This window comes from Chrysochloris asiatica, unplaced genomic scaffold, assembly GCF_000296735.1.
Source record: "Chrysochloris asiatica unplaced genomic scaffold, ChrAsi1.0 scaffold00156, whole genome shotgun sequence".
Taxonomy (NCBI): Eukaryota; Metazoa; Chordata; class Mammalia; order Afrosoricida; family Chrysochloridae; genus Chrysochloris; species Chrysochloris asiatica.
Genome location: NW_006408674.1, coordinates 512747 through 534741, shown reverse-complemented (window position 1 = coordinate 534741; position 21995 = coordinate 512747). Strand labels below are relative to the sequence as shown.

General features: G+C 44.7%; 1 protein-coding gene across 1 annotated transcript; it reads right to left on the bottom strand.

The window, feature by feature from the left end:
- Positions 1 to 621: 621 nt before the first annotated feature.
- WDR61 (WD repeat domain 61) lies at positions 622 to 19382 on the bottom strand. The gene is made up of 10 exons (XM_006870889.1): positions 19337 to 19382; positions 17912 to 17939; positions 15501 to 15606; positions 14885 to 15057; positions 9351 to 9499; positions 9062 to 9155; positions 5063 to 5156; positions 2846 to 2938; positions 2068 to 2146; positions 622 to 774 (listed from the first exon to the last, which is right to left on the bottom strand). Exons 1-10 carry the CDS (start codon positions 19346 to 19348, stop codon positions 685 to 687), a joined length of 918 nt encoding a protein of 305 aa, XP_006870951.1. The 5' UTR covers positions 19349 to 19382; the 3' UTR covers positions 622 to 684.
- Positions 19383 to 21995: the final 2613 nt, after the last annotated feature.

Here is a 21995-nt window from a genome sequence, read left to right as displayed (position 1 = left end):
AGCTGGGTAGCAAGCAGAGGCAAACAAGAAGTGCAGTGGGTTATGAGAGTGGGTTTTCTTCTGAGGGTAATGGGTTTGGAGAAACAGCACAGTATGACTTACAACATACAAAGTTGTGATCACTACAGAGCTTCAGAATGTTGGCTACTTCAACTCTCCCAGTTAATATGGAGAATAGTCCTCAGCAGTCTGAAGAAGATAAAACTCAAGACAGATGTCTAAGAGAACCCAGGCAGGGCTGGAGTTGGCCATCATCAGACACAGGCTTGGGTGTAGGCATCACCAGCTCTGCAGTGAGCCATATACATATCTGAAAGGAATCCCCTGCATGAGTTAGCTGCTCCCTGGGACAGTCAACTCCATCACTGTTTCCAGGGAGAAAGTTCAGTAAGTGCCTGGATCTCTTCCTCTCCAAGGCCCACACTTTACTTGCTGCTGATTCTCTCACTGTTCTCTGGTGACAAGGTAAATAAGAAAGAAAAGCACATTCAGAATACAAATGTTTGCATTTAAGAACGCTTTATATCCAAGTATGAACAGCAGTCCCAGTGAACACAGATACAGCTTGTAAGCCTTTGCTACAGGAAATGCTCCATTTCTTTTAAACAGACCCGGAGCCGTAAGGAATGCTGGGACCCGTCGGCACAGTCTCACTGCAGCAGTAATCTAGAAGACGTTGACGTTTTAAACTGGACAATCATAGACGTGAATTTCCTGGTCATCTCCAACAGACACAATTTTTGAACCATTTCCATTGTACTTTACTCCCCAGACCTGTAAAGGAAAGCATGAAAGAGAATTCATGATATTACAACTAAAGATCCTTATTTCTAATACCAAAGCTAGAAACAAACCTACGATGAAAATGTTCTTCAGACTTTCTGAATCAGTGAGAATGGGGCTTTGTCTTTTACCAAGTGCATCATTGGCTTAATGACCATGCCCTATCCCTCAGGAGCCCTGGGGACCCAATCAAAAGGTCAGAAACTAAAACCCACAGCTGCTCTACAGGAGAAAGGGGAGGCAGTGTGCTCCCATAGATTTATGGGAACACTTTGGAGTAGTTCTTTCCTGTCCTATAGGGTTGCTATGAGTTGGAACTGACCCCATGGCAGTGGGTCCCCTCCCTCACTCATAAAGTGTAATTCCTAATCACTAATCAAGGTGTCTCTACCAACCTTTTGAAGATTCAGAAACGAGGATGGCCAGACACCAGGAAGCTAGAACCCATAAGGGATTATCAAGGACTCTGACTGATGTTTCCAGAAAGGAAAGGCCCTACAGCAATTCTGAAGTGACTGCCAACAGGGACTCTTCACACCACCCCCTGCAGTCAGTAATTGTCAATCTGTTATTAGAGCCCAATAGGGCCCATCCGCTCCCTGGAGCTGGACAACATGACCTTGTGGAGCATTGATTTTATTTGCTGTGTGTGTGATGAATTAACAAGTTTGAACCTGCTTCCCTGACAGAAGTGATGTAGTTGGAGTTTCATTCTGATTTGTTCAAGATTTGCTTTTCAGAATGGTTGGGACCAGCACTGGCCTTACCTGGAAGCTTGTTAAAAATGCAAAAATCTCAGGCTCAAACGAGCCCTACGGACATTCCTGGGGGGAGTCATGTGCATCTTAGAGATTGAGAAGCACTGCACTAGATCATCTTCACCATTTCATATTCACAATGGCAGAAGCAGACAGACAGACAGACTTCTGGAAAACCAGGGTCTTCTTTCCTAATTTCAAAACTTAACAGAATTTCCAGCTTCCAGTATATTAAAAAAGAATAATCATATCACTTCTTTGGACAACTTCAAACATGGCAAATGGTGACTATATTTAAGCAACGGCAGCTCCCAAGAAGGGAGGTCCTTGAGAACCAGCCACTAGCGACAGCACTGGCCCATCCTCTGCGGGTGAGCGGCGCACAGGACAGCAGCCCCGATGAAGTAAGTCCAGGGAGGTCAAGCAGCTAAGTCTCGGTGTCGAGCAGCGAGGTTCAGAGCTTTGGCACAGGAAACGGGTAATACTAGCGATCCAAAGACAAAGGAATTCAAGTATTATACCATACCTGATCCTGGTGATCAAAAAATGTGTGCACACAAGTCCTCGTTCCAACATCCCAGACTTTCACACTTTTGTCAGATGAACTATTTAAAAAAAAGTGAACATTAGTATCAGGAAACAGGAGTCTTAGAATGAAGCTGGAAGGAATTTGACCAAAACTTCACATTTCTTCACTCCCCTACACTCTCCTGCTTGCTCCCACCCAATGTCTGCAGGTACATGTGGCCAACCTGGGCCACAGGAGGTGACTTGGGGTACTGGCGTCACTGGGTGGCTTTCCCTCCTCACTGGGCAGCCACTTCCTGAAAGTGCATTGGCCTGGCTCCCAGATGAAGTGATGTCACTGAGAGTCACACAGCTCTCTTTCTCAAAGGGAGGGAGACCTTTCAAGCTTCCAAAGGAAGGCTTTCAGGGGCTCTGTAAGCCACTCTGCAGAATTTTAATCTATACACTGCATTGTTTGTAACTCTTGGCCACGCCAAGCCCTATGGCACTACGGTCTAAAAGCACATTTTACAAACAGATTTCACATTTTAAGTAACACAGGTTGTAACACAGGTACGCCTTACAGTAGACCACAGGTGGAAGACTAGATTTATAAGGAAAACTGTTTCACTGTTTTAAAGACTTCACCTTTGTTCAAGCTGAAGACAACTAATTTCACTCCTTAAATAAAAATCAGTAAATAAAAAGTTCATATAGTCTTAGAGAATTTAAGGCAATTAGTACTCGAAGACCCCTAACTTCCTAGCATTTCGGAGAAAGATATGAATCGTAAGTACCTGGAGACAAAGTGAGTATCGTCAGGACAAAAGGCAACGTTCAGTACCCAGGAGGCATGGCCGCTCAATGTGCCAGCCAAGTTGGCGTGCTGTCTGAAACAAGACAGGTCCAAACAAAATGGAAATGTTAATTTCACAAAGCAGAAAACATACTGTTAACTTTTGCCCATTTAACTGTGTGCCAAGTCAATTTTGACTCATAGCACCAGTTTCTGAGAGCAGCTGGTGGGTTTGAATTGACCTTGTTGTTAGCAGTCCAGAACTATATAAAAAATTCCCTTGTTGACTAAGTGGCATTATTTCACTACAACAAAAATTTTTACAGTGGCCTTAACCCAAAAGTGTATTAATGCCACCAAGAGCCAAGAGTAAGATAAAGAACAACTTAAAAACTCAAGATGAATCAGGCAGCCCAAGATGAGGCAAAGAGTTGTCAGCGGGACAAACAGAACATCTTAGGCCAGGCGCAGGCTCTGTTCCTGCTGACACCAGTAAGTACCCCCTGCGTGTGAGGCCAGGGCCTCGAGTCCAAAAACAGTGTCCAAATGGATTCATTTAAAACACGTGTCTTTGAGAGGCCATTTTTAAGCTAACCAAGAACAAGACATGAGCACGGTGGCTCCATACAATATGTACTGGACTGTGAACTATAAGGTCAGCAGTACAAACACACGAACTGCTCTTCAGGAGAGAAATGAGGCTTTCTGCTCTTGTGAATATTACAGCTTTGGAAACTCTATACAGGGTTGCTATGGGTTGAAAATAACGACGGCACTCAAGAGACTACAACCGTTTTCAACTATTTTTTTAAAAAGTAAAAAATCTCCTGAGACAAACAGCCGCCTGAGGTAAGCATGTAAGTGGACTTGAGCTCGGCAGCTTTATCCCAGGGACCCCCAGTGGAGGACAGCAGTTCTAGTGAGGCACAAGAGAAGGGGGCCTCAGTGGGAGGTAGTGAGACCCTGAGGGTAAAAGCCCTGGGTCTTCATTCAGTATCACCCCCCTCAGACTAATCACCACCACCTTAGGTTTTTCAGCTGCAAAATACAGACTTTAATCCACACTCACCCACCCATGCAACAGTGTCAGTGAAAGTCTACTAACCCAGCTCCTTCGGGGATTCCTACTATTTATGCTGGCTCTGCTGAGAAAAGCCAATACAACTTCAGAGGAGTTTCTAACCAACTCTGCCCTAGCATTCCCATCCAGTCTGTCTGATAGCTTCTTACCACTCCTTCCTACTTATAGCTCTATAATCCAGAGCCGCCCCCCTTCCCCCACACCCCGCACACACACACCAAATGGTGACAGGACCTGATCCTGAACTGCATGCAGCGGACCAGAGGTACCCGGCAGGAAGGCTGGGCTGTGGACCAAGTCAGAGTACCCAGGACACACATTCACCAGATAGTGGGGGCTGGGCGTGGGGCCTGGCAACGAGGAGGGAAAACCGTGAGAGCACCGGGCCCTGCAGAGGGGTGCCCAAGGAGAGCATGCCATGGACCGAGAACGGCTAACAATGTATGCTGTATGTGCTGTGAAGGAGAAACAAACAGGCGCGGTGCTGGGCCCACATCGAGGCCTACAGGGAGGTAGCCTCTAAGCCAACAGCTCCCGTTCAAGGGCAGAGGAGTGCCTGCTGGAACCACCCCACCCCTAGAAAAAGGATGTTCTAGTTTTCTACCATCACCCTGGGCCAGATACCACCCATGGCTGCATTTTCTCACCTGTACACTGCTTACCCACAAGAATGAGAAATAAGGGAGCCCCACAAGAGACACAAGAGAGGCGATCTGGTGTGGCACTGTGGGCTAATACACTAGACTGCAAAGTCAGTCTGAACCACAAGGTTGCCAGTTCAAGCTCACCAGCTGCTCCTTGGAAACACTATACAGGGTCACTATGTCGCTGCTGGTTGGAACCGACTCGACGACTCTTAACAACACAAGAGATAGGATGCCATAAAAAAAGTAGCAAGTCTCTGTCCCTACCAGGTAACCTATGCTTATCTCCTCATGGCAGCCCTAGGACACATTCTAAGCTCAAAGACAGGGAACCGAGGCGGGAGGAATAGGGTGAGACAAGGGTGTCCTATACGACCTGAACAAAGTCACGACATGATCCACAAAAGGATGATCCAGCAGCTCATACCCAGGGCACTTCCTAACAAGAAGGGGACCCAATGGGCATCGTATTAATCTTGACTAGGTGACTTACACATCATAGATCTTGATGTAGCCATCATCTGAAGCAGTGACGAGCAGCTGAGAATCCGGGGAAAAGGTCAAGGAGCGGATGGGCATAGCATGGCCTAAAACGCATAAAAGCCATTTGGTGAATCACTGTCTCCCCATTCCCAGCTGACTATATATGTCCCTTTTAATGATCATGAGTCACTGAATCTGACTGCCCAGGTGCATCAGCACCCTCGGCCTAACGTCCTAGAAACACTCCCAGGAAGCCTGGCCCCTCCTGGAGCCAGCCCCCTCTCCTCTGGGATCAGTTGGGCCTCAGCTCACTCTGCTTAAATCCACTCCCCTGCTAGACATAATGGCAAGGCATGGAAATACGCATCACCTCTGATCTGTAAGACCAAACAAGTCAGATGCTATTTTCCCTACCAAGCCATCTGTAGTACAGCAGAGGATAGACTGAGGTGGTAATATAGTCACTTGGCTAGAACAGAAATAGTACAAAAGAAGGTACACTAAGAAGACTTCCTTCTACCCCTACTTGCTGGCCACTTAGGCCTCTTCCCCAGAGGCACCAGGGTTGCAAGTCTTTTACAAACCCTTCCAAAGAGATTTTTTGCATGTATGCAAATACTTACAGGTTTTTTTTTTCCTATACAGATATAAAACAATACTTTGAAAGAAGAGAAACTTACAGATTAAGATAAATGAAAAACAAAACATAAAAAGGATAAGCCTATAGTGTCTAGTGTTATACATTTAAGAGATAAAGCTGAAAAAAATGTAAGTTAGTTTATTGATTACAGGATCCTGGAGGAGGAAGGGTTTGGGAAAGGCACGAGAGGGGTGTGACAGGGACAGAGCACACGCAGGGGCTTCTGGGATGGCTAGCAAAGTTCTGGTGTGCATTTGACAAAAACCCAACAAGTTATCAATCATGTGAGATTTTTTTGTACCTATGTTTTACGTTATAATAAAAGATCTTAAAAAGGACACTCTTTCATGCTTTGTGGTTTTCATTTTAAAGACCTTAGAGAACCCTTCTTTGTCACTGTAGCAATGTTCCTTCCAGGTTACGGCCAATTCATTGTTATCACGCCACAATGACTAACTGTGTGCATGTTATTTTGAACATTTGAATGTTAATAGGACAAATTCTAAGCAGCAGAGTTTGTGCATCAAAGCATACATTTAATTTGATTAAAACCAATCCGCTGCCATCTACTTGATTCTGTATGGTTTCCAAGACTATAAATCTTCATAGAAGCACACAGACTCTTCTTCCTTCTACTGAGGGGCTAGTGAGTTTGATCTGCCGACCTGGAGGTTAGCAGCATACCACTTAATCCACTACCCCACCAGCATTCCTTTTATTGCTGCTGTTGTTGTTGTTAAGAGGCGTCCAGTTGGTTCAAACCCATAGCAACCCTGTATAGGATTTACAAGGAGCGAAAGGTTCAAGGTGAGCTTGAACCGCCGACCTTGTAATTCAAACGGCTTTGCAGTCTGGCGCAATAACCCACAGCGTCACACCAGGACTCCATTTATTAGACAGTATCAAATGGTTTTGCTCAAGAACTTGTAACAATTTGCAAAACTGTTAAGGACTTCATTCTTCTTGGATCAACTATCAACACTTATGGAAGCAGCAGTCAAGAAATCAAACGATGTATTGCATTAGGCAAGTCTGCTGCACAAGACCTCTTTAAAGTGTTGAAGAGCAAAGATGTCAGCTTGAGGACTAAGGTATCATGGTATTTTCAATAACTTCACATGCATGCAAAAGCTGAACAGTGAATAAGGAAGATCGTAGAAGAATTAATGCTTTTGAGTTATGGTGTTGGAGGAGAATATTGAAAGTGCCATGGCTGCCAAAAGAACCAACAGATCTGTGTTGGAAGAAGTGCAGCCAGAGTGCTCCTTGGAGGCCAGGATGGCCAAACTTTGTCTCTCATACTTCGGACATATTGTCAGGAGGGACCAGTCATTGGAGAAGGATATTATGTTTGATAAGGTGGAAGGTCAGAGAAAAAGAGGAAGACCCCCAATGAGATGGACTGGCAAAGTGATAGCATCAGTGGGCTCAAGCGTTGCAAATTGTGAGGTAGGCCCAGGACAGGGCAATGTTTCATTCTGTTGCGCATAAGGTTGCTATGAGTCGGTACCGACTCGATGGTACCGAACAATAGCTACATGTAAGCACTGATTTTCCCATATCCCCAATTAATCTTTTTACCTTTGACACTGGCAGGTACAAAATTGTATTTTGGGACAGTTTTAATTGCTAACGTTAAAAAATGCCCATACTGTTTGTGAAGGGGCCATACATAAAGTGCTATAACTCTTCTGGCATATAATATGAAAATTAAATCCACATTTTCTATTCTCAGATCTCACAAGCCATTTGAGACAGAATGGTGGAAGATATGGACTATCATTACTTCATTTGTGTGGGCCCCACAATACAGATAGGAAGTCATCCTCCAGGTATACCAAGAGAGGCCCGTGTGACCCCAGACAGGAGACACACCAAACACATGGCTCCTCAGGCCAGGAAAACCCGTGAGTTCACACATGAGTGGTCAAGGGCAAACCTACAAGGAGACAGCCAAATCACAGGGTCGGATTTGCAATTAACTTGCGTTTGACTTCAATTGCTCCAGGATCTGCTATTGAGTTTGATTTTACAATATTAACAACCTGAGCGGCTAATGTGGCGAAAACGTTTCATACTATTTAATTCCGTGATTCCACTTCTATAAGCTTATCCTAGGAGAATAGTTAGATATCTACAAAAATGGGATGATTATATATATATATATATATATATATATATTGTTGTTGTTGTTGTTAAGTGCCATCGAGTCGGTTCCGACCCATAGCGACCCTGTACAGGGTTTCCAAGGGTGTAAATCCTTACGGGAGTAGAAAGCCTCATCTTTCTCCCGCGGAGCAGCTGGTAGTTTCGAACCGCTGACCTTAAGGTTCGCAGCCCGATTCGTAACCACTACGCTACCAGAGCTATATGTATATATATTAGCAAAAATAAAGTAGAAAGCAGAGTCCAACAAGACAGAGCTGGCCAAACTATGGTACATTTAAGATGATTATTATGCAGCCATAACAGTAATAATAATAATGAAGATGGTACAGGACCAAGCAGTGTTTTGTTTTGTGGTACATCAGGTTGCTATGAGTCAGCACGTAACAATGTGGGTGCACTGGACTGCAAAGTCCGTTTGAACCACAAGGTCGGCAGTTCAAGTTCACCAGCTGCTTGCTGGAAACCCTATAGAGAGTCGCTATGGGTCGGAACTGACTCGATGGCACTTAACAACAACAAGAAATAACTGAGAATAGGAATTGGCAGACCTCTTCTGCAATAAATATGTTAGGCTTTGAATGCCACAATAGTCTTTGTTACACATTGTTTTTTGTGTGTTTTTAAACAAATAAAATATGTAAAAATCACTCTTAGCTTGGCAAGAACATTTGCCAACCCCAGCTTCAGATGAATGTTTAGTGACTTGCACAAATACAATATTTAAGTAAAAGTCTGTTCTGATAGCATAAATATGGTCCCAAATTGGTCAAATAGGTATGTGAGTACAGAAAACCCTGACAGACAACGGTGTTCATGAGATGCTCTGACCAATAAGTGGGGAGTGGGTGCAGTACTTTTATCTTGAAATCATCAACAAAAAAGATTTCATTTTCCAGTCACAATGTTCTTAGAAGCAAATGTGACAGAAAGGAGACACTCAGATATGGCTTCGATCAACCTAGCAGTGAAAAGTCAGCTTGTTCTCGAAAACTAACATCGAACTGTCACAGTGAATGCATCCTGGCTAAAACTCCAGTGACAAGACTCAAAACTGCAGCTATTTCAGATTCCCCACTGAGGTTGATAACAGCTTACAAATCTACTGCTTGTTTGCCACTGAGTGGCATTTTGAATGAAAAAATAATTCTTCCTTTGTGATCTGACAATCCAATTTACATCAAATAAAATGACGAGGCATACCTTCCAACGTGTGCAGAAGTTTTCCAGTTGCAATATCGAAAATATTGATGATTCCATCTATGGCTCCGCTGGCCAGGTATTTCCCATCCGGACTCTATTGAAGAACACAGAGGTGGGCACTTTGAGACTCCCTTGTGCTGAGCCATGCACCCACCCCACCAAACAAGCAACTCTGCCAGCTGCAGCGCTAGCTGGCTGGTTTCCAAACCCATGTGAGACCCTGGCAGCACAAACGTTTAGCGGAATAAACGAAAAGAACCCGAGTGAGAAGAGAGCAGTGCTTCCTTACATATGCAATACTGAGAATGAACTTTCCTCTCGTGTCCAAAGAATATTCTTTTTTCCCACTTTCCACACCAAAAATGTTCACTTTCCCCACATGCGTTCCTGTGGCCAGATACTGGGAATCAGGAGAAAAGGCCAAAGTCCAGGCATCCACTGAACAGAAAAAGAGAAGGAAAAACTACAGTGAGAAAAGATGGGACAATTGTACAAAAACCGTTCTAAAGATGCTGACTCTGCACCAGCTTAGCGTAAGAGCTGCTTATATTGGTGGAACAATTCCAAGCATTGGCCAGGGTTATGGAGAAAGGGAGCTCTTGTACATCAATCGAACTGTAAAACAGCCCAGCCACTCGGAAACCCAGCTTGGCTGTTGAAGTGAAACTATACACTTACCATATGGCTCAGTAACCCCACTCCTAGGTATCTACCCAAGAGAAATGGAAACACAATCCACACTACTCATAGTAGCCCCAGACTGGAAACCACCCAAATGCCCTTCAACTCGTCAACTGGTCAACTGGTCAATGGACAACACAAAATGTGATCTGTTCTTATAACAGATACTACTCAGTAAAACGAATCGGGCTGTGAACCTCAGGGTCAGCAGTTCCAAACCACCAGCTGTTCGCGGGAGAAAGATGAGGCCTTCTGCTCCCTGTAAAGATTTACAGCCTCGGAAACCCTGTACAGGGTCGCTATGAGTCGGAACTGACTCCACGGTACATAACCACCACTACTCAGTATACTGTGGATACATGCTACAACTTGGAAGAATCTCAAAAGCACACTAAAGAAAATGAAGATACAATGTAAGGTTTCATCATTTAAAAAAAGGAATTAGAGACAGAAAACTGGACAATGGTTGCCTGAGGTTGAGGGTGGGAGAAGACATTGATTATTAACAGGGAACTTTTAGGGACATGGTTGTTCAGTGCCATTAAGATTCTGTATAGGGTTTCAAAGGAGCAGCTGGTGGGACTGGACTGCAGACCTTGTGATTTGCAGTCCACACCAGGAGTCCTTAGGGACATGTTAACTGCTGTCAAGTCAGTTCCAACTCATAGTGACCCTGTATAGGGTTTCTGAGGAGTGGCTGTTGAGTTTGAACCGCCAACCATGAGGTTCAAACGGACCTTGCAGGCCAGCACATTAACCCACAGCATCACACCAGGACTCCTTTAGGGACATGTTGCTGTGGTTGTTAAGTGCCATTGAGTCGGTTCTTAGTCATAGCGACCCTGTATAGGGTTTCCAAAGAGTGGCTGGTGAGCTTGAACCACCAACCTTGTGGTTCAAACTGACCTTACAGTCCAGCACATTAACGCGCAGCGCCACACCAGGGCTGGTGGTGGTGTGCCGTGCATCCATTCTGGCTCATAACGACCCTGCATAGGGTTTCCAAGGCTGTAAATGTTAGAGAGCAGAAAGTTTCATGTTTCTCCTGTGGAATAGCTGACAGTTTCGAACTGCTGACCTTGCGAGGTTAGCAGCCCGACAAGTAACCAGTCCACTATGCCAGGACTAGGAGGTCCTGAAACTGGGTGGGGATGATACTTGCACAACTGTATATATTTACTAAAACTCATCAACCTATGCACTTAAGATGGGCGGGCTTTAGAGTGGAATTATAGAGGTGAAATTTTATCTCAATAATGCTACAGACAAATGAAGATACATATTAGAAATATGTTTCTATAAAACTTTAACAAAATACTACAAATTAACAGAGAATGAGGATTAGTAAAAGGTACTATGTTTTGGGTTTGTTTTTTTTTTTAAAGTGCACTTACTTTTCAAACCGCACTACACACGTTAGTTAACTCAGAATTAGATCCAAAGGTTACGGATGCACTGCAGAGCTTCCCAAGGGTCCCCAGACTCCCATGCAGCCTGAGGATGAGCACGTGCACTCTGATTCATCTGGACCGCTAATGATGCGCTGGCATCTCTGCCCGTCAGAGCTGGGTCAGGGCTTAGAAGTTAAAGGAACAATGTGGCTTCCTTCTATCTGTTCTCTACTTGTCTGGGCCACACTTCGAGCCCACTCTCACATGGGAACACCCCTAAGTCCTGCCCTCTCCTACACCTGCTCAGAACCTGTGCTCATCACATCAAAGGGGAATGGGCATCCCTCTGCACTCCTTGGACTAAAACTCCAAGAGGACATGACCAGGGCCCCTCTGCCTTTTGACCTCACAGAGAGTGGGGGAAGAGAGGCCCGTGAGCCTCACTCATCACAGACAGGGACTCTAGACAGATGGCCAAGGTCACAAGTCAGGGTACGTTTTGAAGTCAAATTCTCTTGAAATTTTTAACACACGTATTTTCAAAGTAGCAATAAATCATCTAAGTCTATCACTGTTTTTGTTTTAAAAAAGGGAATTTACTTCAACAGTGTTCAACTAACCAATGTTGCTGTTAAAGATCTTAATAAATCTTTTATAATCAGACTCTTAAAAAGCTGCTTCTGAATGTCTATCTTTAGACCTAAAAGATTTCACTCTACAAAAAGCATTTACTCTAGAAAAGATTGTTTCATTCCTATTATCAATAGCAGTTTACAGGAATGGTTATTTGGAAATCTAATGTTTATTCTTCTAAGTCCTGGCATAGCACTGTAGGATAACCACAAGGTCAGCGGTTCAAACCCACCACCAGCCGCTCCTCAGAAACCCTACATATATATATATATATATATATATATATATATATATATATATATATATATATATATATCACTTAACAAGCTTAATTTGAAAACAAAACAAAACAAAAAACGCCTTAGGAATCCTGTGTGGTACCGTAGGATAAGTACTGGACTGCTAACTGCAAGGTCGACAGTTCAAACCCACCAGCCATTCCTTGGAAACCAGAGCCGCTCTAAGTTAGAACTGACCCAGTGACACTTAACAGTTTAGTAACATAAAACTTCTACATTTCTCTACTGTTTTACAATATAGAAACGTTCTCCTGATACTCAGAAGAGAAGGAACAATTTTTCTTTTTTGATATTTGATCATCAAACTTCTCTTCATGACTGAAGAGTTGCTTTTCTTTCTTCTTGGGCTTCGTGAATCACCCGTGGAGCGGCTCCTGCACCAAGCTTTCTCCTCTGTTCTTCAGTGTCAGCTTGCGGCAGAGCTACCACCAGGCAAGGAAGGGTGCCAAATACAGGCTCTTCCTCTCATCTTCGCTCTCTCCTACTTTCTCCTTTTCTTCTGGTTCTGGAAAATTACTCTTCTCTTTTTCTCTTTGTGATACTTCATGATCTCCACATATGTCTTCAAGACAGATACAATGGAGGCATTCATTTTCTTTACAATCATTAGATCTAGATTTACAAAGGGACTTCACAAAGTTCATGGAAAAAATAGAAGTAAAAAATAATGGCATTTTTCTATGAATTTTTTGAAGTCCCCTTCAAAATTATTGTTTAATATTAAAGTTTGTTAACCTTCAAATGAATTTAGCTACTCCCTAGCTGTCAAGAGCAATGTTTGCTTTTCTTATTTGACTAAATGACTATTTATACTTTAATGGCCTGGGGCCCTCAGTCCTGTTACTCTTCTCAATCTCTTTCTCTTTGATAACAACCACTACCACCTGGCTACACTGGGGAACTACCTGACATAAAGGCCTGCTTGTTAGGGGGGCAAGCTGGAGCCGTACACTGGCCTTTTACTTGCAGACCCTTTCTTCAGCAGTGCTCGCGTCTTCCGAGGTGGTGTACCTGAGGCCACAACCACGCAGAGACCTTACCATCACAGGTGTCCAAGATGGAAAGACAGCAACAGATCTGTCTCTTCTGCTTCTCTTCTGAAAATGCTCCAAGTCTTAACAGTGTGTTGTTTAGGGACCCAAGTCCTGTGTCCACGATGACAGCAGGGAAAGGGCCCATGCAAAGAGAACCACCCGAGAAGCGAAGAGTGTCTCTGAAGATCTCCTCCACATGCAAATCCCTGGGCACATTCCCCACCATGGGGATCAGTGGAGACGACGCAGGGACTGGGCATGCGTGTTCTGAAAAAGCTCCAATTGTAAGGATCACAGACATGCAATACTACTTCTCAAGGAAAACCATCCAGCTCCTAGAAAACGCAAGTCTCCTTATAAACGCTAGAATCATCACTTGCCCCAACATAAGAACAGCTTATCCTGGAGTCCTGGTGGGACACTGTAGGATAAGCAGTGGATTGCTAACTGCAAGGTTGGTGGTTCAAATTTACCAGCTGCTCCTCAGAAACCCTATATAGGGTCGCTATGATTCAGAACGGACTCAAGGGCACTTAACAAGCACATCATAATGGCTCCTAAGCATAAGTGTTGTTAAGTGCTGTCGTACCTGTTCCGACTCATAGAGACCCTGTATAGGGTTTCCAAGGAGCAGCTGGTGAGTTTCAATGGCCGACCTTGCTGTTAGCCATCCAGAGTTCATTCTACAGCATCACACCAGGACTCCAGCTGGTGGGCGGCAAATCCATCTGAAGCTCCAGTCAAGGTAATCATGTTACATGTGAAATGACTAAGCAGCTCGTCTACTATCAAGTTATAAAAGGTGGGCCACAGACGCCCTCTAGCGGTCTCCACTCCCCATAGACTGGCTCTGCTCATCAATACTGTGCGGTCATTGACAACACAAGGCTAAGAGGAACCTGTAAATGTCAGGCTATTTGTTCCATGGTAACCAGCCCACTGAGAGCACCCATTTCCATCATCCCAGGTGTTGTGTGTCAAGGCTGAAGGACAAGGCTACCTGTAGGATAAGCACTGGACTGCTAACCATAAGGTCGGCAGTTAAAACCCACCAAATAGCACTTCACACCAATTGCTGTCAAGTATATTCTGACTCATAGCGACCTTGTATAGGGTTTCTGAGTTGTGTCAGGTGGGTTTGAACCACCAACTTTGTGGTTAGCACTCCAGTGCTTATCCTACATACAGCATCACACACCAGGACTCCAACAATAAAATAGTACATACATATAAATCAATGCTTCTGTTTCTTTCAACAGCTTTATACCAATCACATATTAAAATCAGGCACTCTAATCATAACGAACAGAGATTCACGATACAGGTCTACATAAGAACAGTGCTTTGCATTCTAGAGATCCACAAGACAGGGAACTCATCAATTCAGAACACAGCAAATAGAGAAGCTCTGGACCACCCAAATTCTGGTCACAATCCCAAACAGACAATGTTAAAATCCAAAATGCTCGGAAAGGGCTTCTTCATGTGTAAAACTAAAATGTCCTCGGCAGCAAAGCCTGACTTAACGTGATGTAAGGTTATTTACAGCCTTAAGTTATTTCACTTATTACAAATAGTCGCCTGTTTAGTTGTAGAGCTATTACCTTAAGGCTATTAGCTGTTTAATTACAATGCTGCCCCTAACCCCACTGAAGGTACTATGTAACTCATATTTCACAGACCTCTGGCACCCCTCTCAAATCTGAAAACAGAAGTAAATTCCCTGAGGGCTTTGGGAAAAGGATCAGGGACCTTTCCTATGTCCCCTAAAAGTAAAGCTCTTACCAGGTCCTGCATCTATAGACTTGATCTGTTTGCCGTTTTCCAGGTCCCAGAGGCGAATATGAGCATCAAGAGAGCTGGATGCCGCAATGGGCAGGGTGTGGCTGATGTCCACAGACACCACCCCCAGCTGATGTCCCTCCAGACTCCACTGTAGGTCCAACCTCTCATCACGCCTTCAATGGGGGACAGAGACAAAGGGATTTCTTCACACACAACACACTGTACCTGCCATTGGAAACTCTAGGTCCCTGTGACCCGCATCCCAACAGTCGTAAAACGCAGAACCAGAGAGGAATACTTCCACCAGATTTTCACTTAGGGACTTTGTTGTTTTTAACTATAGAGCTTTAATACTGAATAACAACAAATGAGCTACTTTAAGTTGCCATACTGTAACTGCTTTCTTGCCTAGAAAAAAAAAAAAATTAATACTTTCCTGATTGCAACTTGGGAGCCCATAAGAAAAGCTAACTTTTCTGATGGACTGCAAACAACAAGGTTGCAGTTGAAACCCACCAGCTGCCCCTCAGAAACCCTATATAGGGTCGCTGTGAGTTAGAAGCAACTTGGTGGCACTTAGCAACAACAGCCACATATCAAGGGGGAAGGCACTTACCATTTCCAGACCTTTACCAGGTCATCCAAGGAGCCTGTGACCACCGTCTCTGAGTTTTCTTTCTTGTTTGTTCCCCAAGCAACTGACCAAATGGCATCATCGTGGGCTAGAATGGAAAGTACTTCGTGTAAAAAAGGTCTTCATGAAATCTGTCCCAGTAACTCTAAGATAACATCCACTGTTATCCATTTTACAAGACCTTTTCCCACAGCTTGTCATGGATTTGTGGGGGAACAAACATATGAAAACTGGAGATTCTAAGGAAACCCTTTTCCCCAAATCAGAGGTTTATGAGAGGAGGAGGCAATACTGGAATCCAGGTCTTAGGACTCCTAATCCAACGTTCTATCTCACTACGCTTGCACCACACTGTCAACTGGAATGGTAATCCACTTGACTAAAACAAGTGAAGCCAGTGGGGACCCTTCTGCCCTTTGCCAAAAAGGCCAAAACCTTAGAGATCATTGGAAATCAACCAGAGTCGGGAGGGACAGGCCTACAAATAAATATCTAATATGGCACAGGGAGTGAGGTGGCTCTGTAGGATAAACACTGGACTACAAACTAAAAGGTCGGCGATTTGAGCCCACTAGCCACCCTGCGAGATAAAGATGAGGCCTTAGGCTTCCATAAAGATTCGTAGCCTTGGAAACCCTACACAGAGCTGCTTGAGTCAGAACCGACTTGACAGCCAGCACTTCATTAGCAGGGCACAGGTTGTCTTTCACCACAAACACCTTTTTCATGCTGAATGGGTAGTCAGTTATTGCAATCATCCTGAAAGCAGTATCTCAATCACAACAACCCTATAAGGTAGGAACTATTAATATTATGCCCATTTTACAGACAAGAAAACCACCCAAAGTCACAAAAGTAAGAAGGGGCAGAGTTAGGATCTAAACCCAATCTCTAATAACTAAGGTCTGCAAGCCCCAGCCGTGGAGCGCTGGCACACTGGTGCGTCCATTGACCCAGTGTGGGCCTGTGAACGTGACAAGTGCACGTGGAGGCTTCATTCATGGCTGGCAGCGATTCTCCAGGGCTTCTTATCTGAAATGTGAACATAACTCAACAATATGGAGCTCTGGTGATACAATGGTTAACTGCTCAGTTGCTAACCCAAAGGTTGGCAGTTCAAACCCACCACTCACTCTACACAACAAAAGACTTGGTGATTGGTTCCTATAAAGATTAGCGCTGGTGGTGTGCCATGGAGTCAGTTCTGACCCACAGCTACCCTGCATAGGGTTTCTAAGGTTGTAAATCTTTACAGGAGCAGAAACCCTCACCTTTCTCCCAAGGAGCGACTGTAGATTTGAACTGCTGACCTTGAGGTTAGAAGCCCAGCTGGTAATCCACTAGACTCTTCGTGTGGCGCTGTAGGACCAGCACTGGACTGTGAACCACAAGGTCAGCAGTTCAAAGCGACCAGCTGCTCCTTGGAAATCCTGTCCTGGGTTGCTATGAGTCAGAACCGAGTTGACAGCACGTAACCACAACAATGAGGGCTCTGTCCTATGAAGGTCATAGCCTACAAACCCTAAGGGGGGGTCACTGAGTCAGACTCAGCCTGATGGCACACAACAAAACAACAAACTTCAACAGCTCTGAGTTACGATACATGGCTTCAACTACGATCCCCACCTGACTTGAGCCTACCATTTGGATGGCATTAGCTACATACAAGTCAGTTAATGGTATACCTCCTAGTCTCCTAGCTACTTATGCTACCTTGGAAGAATGCTTTTACCGTAAACCTTAGTCTACCTAACTGTTACCTTCTTATGGAGGAAGAGCTCTTCTAGGCATTCCACAAACAACTCCAGGCTTCAGTTCATCTAACTCACCCAGACAGCGGTGAAGACACAAGACATGTGTGAACAGTCTACGCACTGTTACTCCTTTTCAGGTGTGTTCCCAGATTGGACTCTGACCTGTTTCCTGCTCCATTCCTTCCACCATGTTGGCTTTCACAACCCCCCAGTCCTCCCCCATGGACTCAACTGCCTTGACAGTGGTCCTTTGTGGGAGTCCCTGCAACTGTTCTAAGTAAAGGGTCCTGTCACCACTCGGTCACTCAATGGCCCTCCTGTAAAGACTCAAGGCAAGTTCTGAGTTTAGGGCCAGGCCCAAGTACACTTCTTCACATGAACTGGCATCAACAGCTCGGAGGCGCAAAGCATTTTCTTTTTTCACCTTGGCAGCTGGGAAGCTCAGAGTTGCATCTTCCTCAGCCTTGAGTTCTCCGGTCTGTCATCTGACTCCTACTGTTTAGCTGCCTCTGCCAATCTTTTCTGCCAAGTGAGTGAACTGAGGAACTGCAGGTCTGGTCAGCATGGCAAAGATCTTACAGAAACCAGGGACAACATAGCTTTTCCCAGATGAAATTGCTTCAACAGGCAGCTGCTTACCTTGCTCTTGTTTGAAGAGAATACTGTACTAAAAAAGAACAAAACTCACATTAAACCACTGGTCAGGGTTCAGGTATTCCTATCCCCTTTGCAGCCATCCAATTCACCCCTCCCAGTAGATTCAAGTGTTACCTACTGTCCCTCCTGTCTTCCTGAAAGTTCCTTGATTTCAGCAATCTACTTTCACAACAATTATAAGTTCTATATAAGGAGCTCTGGTAGCATAGTGGTGACGAGTCGGGCTGCTAACCTTAAGGTCAGCAGTTCGAAAGTACCAGCGGTTGTGCTGGAGAAAGACGTGTTTTTCTGCTCCTGTAAAGATTTACAGCCTCGGAAACTGTATACAGGGTCACTATGAGTTAGACTCCATGGCACACCACCACCATATATATACACACATATACATATAAAGCTTCTTCAGTCTCTCTGTAAACCATATATACACACATATACATAGAGCTTCCTGAGGCCCTCTATAAACCATACGTACACACGTATGCATAAAGCTTCCTGGGTCCCTCTATTAACCATACATACACATGTATACATAAAGCTTCCTGAGTCCCTCTGTAAACCATACACACACATGTATGCATAAAGCTTCCTGGGTCCCTCTGTAAACCATACACACGTATACATGAAGCTTCCTGGGTCCCTCTGTGAACCATACATACACACGTATGCATGAAGCTTCCTGGGTCCCTCTGTGAACCATACGTACACACGTATGCATGAAGCTTCCCGAGTCCCTCTGTGAACCATACATACACACGTATGCATGAAGTTTCCTCAGTCCCTCTGTAAACCATATAAAACACTCCTCCTGCTGGTATGTCCCATCCATTCCAATTAAGGTGGCCCTTTTGGAGCGAGCAGAACTGCTCCATGGGGTTCCCAAGGTTAGAATAGTTACGGAAGTAAACTGCCATGAGCTTTCTCTTGAGGAGCCACTGGTCTTTTGGTTAGCAGCTGAGCACTTAACCAGTGCGTCACCAGGCCTCTTTGTAATCATCCTATTGTGCTGTGCATTTTACTAGTACCACCCAACCCTGGGCGAGCAACGTTTCCAGGGTCACGCAGTTCTTTAGGAGCAGAAAAAGAATTCAGTCTCAGTTTCCTGACTATAAGAAGTTCTAGTGGCACTATAGGATAGGACTGCTAACTATAAGGTTGGTGGTTCAAATCCACTAAGCTTTTGGCTGGAGAAAGGTAAGGCTTTCTGCTCCTGTAAGGATTTACAGTCTTGGAAACCCTGTACAGAGTTATTATGAGTCAGGCTTGATTTAAAGGCAGTGGGTAGAGTGGGTTCCTGACTATATATGCAGACAACCTAGTGGGCTCAAACTTGCCAAAGAAGAGATCATTTTCTTCTTTGGATAATATTCATTCAAAGAGATGATATTCTTCCCTTGCCAGAGGCCTTACCTGATTGGTCATCTCCTTAACCAAGGATGCAGGGCAAAAGGCCAGACAGCTCTGTGGAAACAACACCAGCGTTTCAGTAAAAGGTGTCATCAGGACAAAGGGAGGTACAGGAGGTTCCCTTGGCCAAGGCAGTACGGTAACCCTGCTACAGAGTTGTTCCAACACCTTTCTGTGGCTCAGTCAGAGGGACCCTCTTTATAAACCCTATGAAAAAACTATGGTCTTCTTGCTCCTGCTGACCCCAGTTACGTAACACTGACCCTATCCCATGGTTTCTTCTCCATGAAGACTTTGACTACAGAGAGTGACCAGTCTCAGAGGTCCCTTGCTGTTCTTCAGTGAGACAAAACCACAGGTCCTTTGAATTTTAAATATTATGTTTTCATAACTCAACAAGCAAACTTAAGAGTAGTCCTACAATAGCAAGTTCTTAGAATCCACGTAGGGATTCAAACCAAAAAGTGCCTACAGGAGCCAGCAGGCTTATCAACAAGGGAAAGAGCTAGAGGGAGCTAGCTCTCTCACCAAAGACAGCAAAGTCTTCAAGGTCTTAGCTCAGCTAAACAGAGACCCAGCTAACTTTAAGAACAGACTTAAATTTCTCAGGCTACAAGGGTTCTTAATGATTTACAGATGTAATCTGGACTCCTCTAGCAGTCTTGTAAAGCCTATAAATTGGACTTCCCCCCCATTTATACAAAATTAACCTATGTTATTGTTCCCTTAAATAGACCTGTCTCTGGTAGCGTAGTGGTTACTAATTGGGCTGCTAACCTCAAGGTCAGCAGTTCGAAACTACCAGCTGTTCCCCAGGAGAAAGATGAGGCTTTCTGCACCAATAAATATTTACAGCCTCGGATACCCTATGAGTTGGAAATGACTCCACAGTACTTAACAACAACAACATTGTTTGGCTAAGGTGCTCTGGTAGCGTAGTGATTACCAGTCAGGTCGCTAACCTCAAGGTCAGCAGTTCGAACCTACCAGTGATTCTGTGGGTGAAAGATGAGGCTTTCTGCTCCCGTAAAGATTTACAGCCTTGGAAACCCTGTACAGGGTCACTATGAGTCGGAGATGACTCTACGATACATAACCACCACCACCAGCACCATTGTTTGGCTGGAGTCCTGGTGTGGTACTGTAGGACAAAGACTGGCTCGAAAGGTCAGTACGAACCGCAAGGTGGGTGGTCCAAACTCACCAGCTCCTCCTTGGAAATCCTACACAGGGTCCTATGAAATGGAACTGACTCGACAGCACTTAACAACAACCCTCTAGCCACTGGATAATTCTCCCTTCCCTCCCACCCCTAGTAACCATCAGAAAATGTTTCCTTTAGCATGATAACCTTTTCTTAACTTTTTACAATAGTTGTTGTGCTGTTAAGTGCTGCTAATATTACTATCATCAAAGTCCTGGTGTGGTGCTGGTAGGATAAGCATGGGACAGTGAACTGCAAGGTCAGTGGTTCAAATCCACCAGCCATTCTTTGGAAACACTATACAGAGTTACTATGTTCTGGAACCAACTGAACGGCTCTAACAACAACATTCACATAATTTAAGAAATTATTACACTGAATCAATTTACAGTTTGATTGCATATTATTCTATAATTAAAATGGAGAATGAACAGTATTAAGGATTCTGTATAGTCTGTTTTGGGAGAAAGTCCATAGGGGTGGGTGACACCAATTCTAGGAACTAGCTGGCCCTCTTTACCACTTTCCTCTCTTAGGGAGCTTCCCCTTAAGCTTCCAAGCAGAATTCATTGCTCGTTCCTCAGCATTTCCAAAGAATACTGCACATACTTTTATTAACGTGCTCTGGCAGGTCAATTACCCATAATGCTACATGGCAGCTGAAGTCAAGAAAACTCCATACCTGTCCCGTGAAGGAGGCGCTTGATACCTAAGACAACAGCGTGGCCCACCACTGAAAACTTTGTTAGGACAGTCCTTGCATTTACGGAACGGAGCCCTTTCCCCGCAGAAGAACCCTGATCCGGATACTAACAAAACATGCTATGGGCCTTCCCTCTCCTATCAGGTGGCCAATGTAAATAGAGTCACGGAAGCTACCCTCAGGCACCGCGGCCTGGGGCATCCCTAAACAAACGTACTTAGAGGCAGCCTCAGGCCCACCATCGTTCACCTACCCGCTGGATCAGACTTGCAGCGACCCCCAAAGAGCCACTGCCAACGACCATCAAGACCAACTCACCGCTTAACTGCCCCGCTGCACTTGCGGTTCCTGATTCGGCGCGACCGCGACGCGTGCTGATGAGCTAAAGAAAGGGCGGGACAAACGCCGCTGCGCCCCCTGCGGGAGCAACGCCACGCTCCCTGCGGATGCTAAAGCAGATGGGCGGAGACAGCGAGAAGGCCACGCCCTGTTCACGCCCACTCTCCCTGAGGCAGGACCTGTTCTCGCTGGTGCAGTTTCAAATTCCAGCAATTATAGGGTAGAGTCTATGAGTCGTAATCGACTCTATGGCCGTGGATTTTCTCCATTTGTACTCTGAGATTGGGCTAAAGTATATAGCACCTTGGGTTCTATTGCTTTTTTTTTTTTTTTTAATATTTTATTGTGAATTATGTGATAGTTTACATGGGAGAACATTGGTTTTACATTCATTCTATCATATATTGTCTCATTGC